We start from the raw sequence: 5912 nt of genomic DNA on the forward strand, positions 1-5912 counted from the left end.
ATACAATACATTCATTGGGTAGTGCTACCCAGCTTTTGTATGCATGTGGAGACTTAATATGCATGCATGCATTTGTTGATAATTTCCAATGAATTCTTCCTTTTGAGCACTGCTTCGAACGGAAAACGTAAGTGACACTTAACGAATTTATTCACGGACTAACTTTTTTGCTTGTTAAAATCTATAAGTGCACGTAAATTGTTTCCATTCATTTAGGACAGTGTACCCGTACATACATTAAAAGCTGATACACTGTATAATTTTGTTAAATGTCAAAGATGCTTTTAAAATAATTAATCGAGTATAGGAATTAATTTAAAAAACTAAAAACTTTTATATGAATATATTCTATTGAAATATAATTAATTAATTGTTTTATTATTATTATTATTGAGTCTTTTTCGAGTTAGTGCATCTGGGCACTTTTACTCTTCTATAGCTGGGGGGTTTCTGCAGAGTCCCACCCATCTCAGTGACTAATTTGTGTATACCTCATAAGCTGCTTAATTATTCAATGACTGATTTAAGATCTGCGTACCGCCCCGTGCGGTTAGAGATTATGAGAATGAGATTCGAATCTTCCTCAATTAGATAAGAAAACCATTTTGAGAATCGCACTCCTCGTAATTGTGGGAAGAAAGTGGGATAAATAACTAAGTAAGTAAGTTAGGTAAGTATATGGTCAATAGAAATGTATGAAATATCTCTGAAAGTAATAAAGAATGAAGCACCCAAAAACTTAAGACTAGTTTTAGACAAGCCTGTACGTATGTGCTCCTAAATCTTCTCTCTAAACTCCATGAACCATAAAAATATTGTCTGGGCAAATTGAGCCATGCTGTTCTATAATTTAGTGTCCTATTAATACTGATACCATCTTAGATTTACATCAGATTTACATTTATGTTGTAAGTCACTACAACATTTGTAGTGTGGAGGTCATGCAGCTTTCGACCTGACAACTGAAGATATATGTGCCCAATCTTATTTGTCTGTGTCAAAAAATGATCATATATCAATTTTTTTCTGTGAGTGACAGGAACAGGGATTGAAATGGGAGATTCCGTGGAAGAGACTAATTATAGTAAGTAAAAAAATTTTGTTTAGGTTAAAATTAACTTTGAAAAATATTAAAATGAGATTAGGTTACATATATATTTAATAAAGAGAGTAAATTTTATTTATATAGTAACAAATCCTAAAATATAATCTAATACTTGTAACGATTATTCTAAATAACAAATAAAACAAAAATGTTTTTTCTATCCCATATAAATTGCGCTATCTTGTTTATATTCCATATATTTCAACTTTCACATTTATATTAACTACAATTTAATTAAATTAATTTTCCGAATCAAGAGCATTATTGTGAATTCAAAATATAGGGAACAGAACAATGAATTCAGTAAAGCGTATTTATGTAGTTACAGACAAAAACATTATGTAAGATATTATCTAGTGTACAACTAAACAGTTGCTGTTAGAAATAAAAAATTAGAAATTCGAGAAAATAAAAGCCGTATATTATTTGGAGCATATAGGCATATTTATTCCTTTTCAGTATAGCTTTTCCTTTTGCTGCAAAAGAATCTTTTTAAAATTTTATTAATTTTTATTTTATTAAGTTGTAAAATATATATTTTTATTTTATATTATTTTTATATTATATTTTAATTATATTTGTCAGATTTCCAATGAAAATAGAGAAATAAACCAATAAAAGTAGCAATAAATTTAAAATATAAATAAAGGCGTATGACACCATATTTTTATATAGTTGCCTATAGAATATTCAAACAGAAACGTGTGATTAATAAAATATATAATATCATACGGAGAAGCATTGTTAAATCTCCGTAAGGTAAAATCTTGGTCGTAATAGCTACATAAAAGACTTCATCTTCTTAACGTTGTCAAACACTATTAATCAGCTGTTTGGCAACAAAAGGAGAATGAAGTAAGCTTTAAGCTTGATTAGGGACATGAGAGCAGCTTCTGTGTTGGGTTCAAGCTAAAAGACTTCCTCTTTTTGGTTGAACGGTCAGACGAGTAACAACTGGTAAAAAATAGTACATTTAACAACAAATTGTCCAAACTACCTGGAAATAAATAAAGAAATAAATAAACACATAAAATACAAATAAGAATTTTGGAGTTGATCTTTTTATTATAAATTTGATTAGTAAGGCAAACTACGAGTTTAAGTGCTCGGCAGTTTACCATTAATAAATACAAAATATATCATCCAACGCGTGCATGTGCGTGTTGGAAGTTTGATATAACTTCTTGGAAATTAATAAGAACAAACGCGTTCTTATCATTTTGGTGACCCCGACGTGATTGCAGCATTAACAGGATCATCACTTGGTGCGTAATCTACGGCAGCTAAGAATTTGGTGCATGTACACATAACGTGATTGCATTAAGACACGTGATCAATTATATTCAGTCAAAATTCATCTGATACCAACTGTTAATTTCATACAGGTATTAATTTTTCACGTAAAAAATGGCAACCATTGAAGGAGATAAGAAACAAGAAGGGAACAAGCCGGTGTCGACCGAAGACAAAAACGTGACAAAACCGTTACGGAATCAAAGGGCGCTGATTCGCGTCATTGAAAAGACCATGAAGGAAATAGAATCAACATTTGAAGAACCACAACAAGAAGTGGCTTACAGGACAAGTCAGGCACAGCTGGAAAATTATCTCAGCAAGTTAGAACAAAACAATGATATAATATGAAACTCCACCACTGCAGACACGGTAAAGGACTACAGTTGGGATGTGTTTTTTGAAATAGAAACAAAACTACACAATAAATTGATGTTAATAAAATCAAAGCTAAAATTGTTAAATTCTAGTGATGGTATCTCAGAAAATACAGTAACATTGGAATCAGTAAAATTGCCACAAATTACGCTTCCAAGTTTTGACGGAAACCCATTAATGTGGGTACAATTTCGCGATTTGTTTTTACAGCTCATTGACGAGCAACCATTTAAACCAATGCAAAAAATGTTTTATTTAACCACCAATTTAATCGGTGAACCGAAAAATCTAATCAAACATTTGCCAGCTTCAACAGAAAATTATGCCACAGCATGGCAAATTTTAAGATCTCGATACGACAATAAACGTCTACTCATTACAGCGTTACTCAACAAGTTGTTAAGCCAATCGTCTTTAACTGCGGAAACTTCATCAGGTTTGAAGTCGCTGCATGATGTCACTAAGGAGTGCATTTTGGGCTTAAAGGCACAGGGTATTCTAATAGAAGAATGGGATGCAATATTGGTGCACCTCACTTTAAAGAAATTAGATAGAGGAACTCAAACAGCATTTGAACAATCTCTAAAGGATAATCGTTCACTCGTGTCGTTCGAAGAACTTCTACAGTTTATTGAAAGCCGATTTTTGTCACTGGAGGCTTTTGGCAGAGGATTCAACGTAAAGGTCTTAAACACATCGAGAGTAGTTGCTGCAACAAACGAAGGATCAAATTACGAAAAACTATGTCCGGCATGCAAGAATGACCGTCACCCATTGTACACGTGCAAGTCATTCATACAAGAACTTCCCACTAAAAGACTTCAGTTAGTTAAACAAATGCGGTTGTGCATTAATTGTTTAAAGTTTGGCCATTTTGCAAGAGAATGCTCGTCAGGCAATTGTAAAATATGCAATAAAAAACACAATTCTCTTTTACATCTGGAAGATGCAACATGCACTAACCCAAATAAAATAACAAATTTGAGTAAGTCAATAAGCCTGATCTCCAATTATAACAATTACAACAAGGGTTATGTTGTATTGGGAACAGCACGCGTAATAATACAAAGCAATAAAGGCATCAAGGTTGAATGTAGAGCATTATTAGACTCCGGTTCACAAGTAAATCTTGTAACGGAAAGACTCATCAAAAAACTAGGAGAAAATCCAATGAATGTATCCGCATGCATCGAAGGTATTGGACAAAGGAAACAAAATGCTCAAAGGCGAGTAAATTTGGGTTTTAGTTCCAAAATCAATGAATATGCCGCAAGAGTGGAAGCGTACGTGTTACCAAGTATCGTGTCTGATCAACCGAGCATGCAGCTCGACATTTCAAATTGGGACATACCGGGCAATATTAAGTTGGCTGATCCTTGCTTTCACCAAAAGGGTAATATTGATCTCTTACTGGGGGCAGAATTCTCACATGAACTGCTGTCGATCGGACAGATTAAAATTGGCAATAATCTTCCAATATTGCAAAATACGTTACTGGGCTGGATTGTGATAGGAAAAATAACTGACAACAATTTAGGTGTGCAGATGCAAACATGCGGCATTTGCTCGGACGATGAAGAACAAATAGAAAAGGTGATAGAGAAATTTTGGCAACTCGATGAAGCATCACCTACAAACAAAAACGTAACTCAGCAAGAAGAGTTGTGCGAATCACATTTTATAAACAATGTACAAAAAACCAACCATGGTCGATTTATTGTGAGATTACCGTTTCAACAAAATCCATCAATTCTCGGAGAGTCTCAAAACACAGCGATAAACCGATTTTATGCCCTAGAAAGAAGATTAAGCAAACATGAAGCAGTCTGGAAGCAGTATGTAGAATTTATGGATGAGTACGAAAAGTTGGCCCACATGAGCAAAATTCATATCGAGGACATCACATCACATTATTTAATCCCACATCATTGTGTAATTCGACCTACCAGTAGTTCAACAAAATTGAGAGTAGTGTTTGACGCATCGTGCAAGACCAACAACGGGTTATCATTAAATGACATATTGTTAACAGGCCCAAAAATTCAGAGTGACTTGTTTTCCATTTTACTTCGTTTCAGATGCCCCAGATTTGCATTTTGCACAGATATTGAAAAGATGTATAGACAATTCCTTATACATCCAAATGATAGAAAATACCAAATCATTGCGTGGAGAAGATCGCCTAACGACCCATTGCAGTTTTACCAATTAAATACAGTAACTTATGGCACAAGGTCAGCGCCATATCTGGCTACGAAGTGTTTGCAGCAACTAGCAAAAGACAAATCAACTAAATACCCGCTTGGAGCCTTGGCAATTATAAATGATTTTTATGTGGACGATTGTCTTAGTGGATCAGATAGTCTTGACACAGCTTTAGAAATACAACGTCAACTTCACGATTTATTGGAATCAGCTGGTTTCAAATTGCGAAAATGGTGTGCTAATAATCCTTTGCTGCTTCAAGACATAGCAAAAGAGGACCAAGAGGTCGATTTAGATTTCAGCAATGAAGACCAAGCATCAGTCAAAACATTAGGATTATCGTGGCAACCAAAGCGTGACAAATTCAGCATAAGGATTGATTTAACCCCATCTAAGCGAATAACAAAAAGATCGATGACTTCTAGTTTAGCAAAAATATTCGATCCCCTGGGTATTTTGGGTCCAGTGTTAGTAACAGCAAAAATACTAATTCAAGATCTGTGGCAACTCAACTTATCATGGGACGAAGCTGTGCCGAGTGAAGTACATACCAGATGGATTAATTTCTGTGACGAGTTAAGGTCATTGCACCATTTTCAGATAGATAGGCATATTTTTGGACAGCAGATTGCTTCATCGGTGCAACTCCATGCATTTTGTGACGCTTCCGAAAAGGCTTATGGAGCAGCTATATACATTCGAGCAACACTGAAAGATGGACGCTTGATCAATCGACTGCTATGCTCTAAATCTCGGGTCGCCCCAATCAAAAAGCAAACCATTCCACGCTTAGAATTGTGCGCTGCTCTTCTAGGAGCCACATTAATGAATAGGGTAAAGGGCGATTTAAATCATAAGACAGAATCATATTACTGGACTGATTCTGAAATTGTACTCTACTGGATTAATTCATTGCCAGCAAAACATCAAC

General features: G+C 34.6%; 1 protein-coding gene across 1 annotated transcript in view; it reads left to right on the forward strand.

The window, feature by feature from the left end:
* Window positions 1-2512: 2512 nt before the first annotated feature.
* LOC119667635 overlaps window positions 2513-5912 on the forward strand; it is a 3628-nt gene continuing 228 nt past the window's right edge. The window contains exons 1-2 of the mRNA XM_038076940.1: window positions 2513-2721; window positions 2869-5815. Of these exons, the coding sequence (XP_037932868.1) occupies window positions 2513-2721; window positions 2869-5815 (3156 nt within the window). The remainder of the gene's footprint in view (window positions 2722-2868; window positions 5816-5912) is intronic.

This window comes from Teleopsis dalmanni, chromosome 1, assembly GCF_002237135.1.
Source record: "Teleopsis dalmanni isolate 2A chromosome 1, ASM223713v2, whole genome shotgun sequence".
In the NCBI taxonomy this organism is placed as follows: domain Eukaryota; kingdom Metazoa; phylum Arthropoda; class Insecta; order Diptera; family Diopsidae; genus Teleopsis; species Teleopsis dalmanni.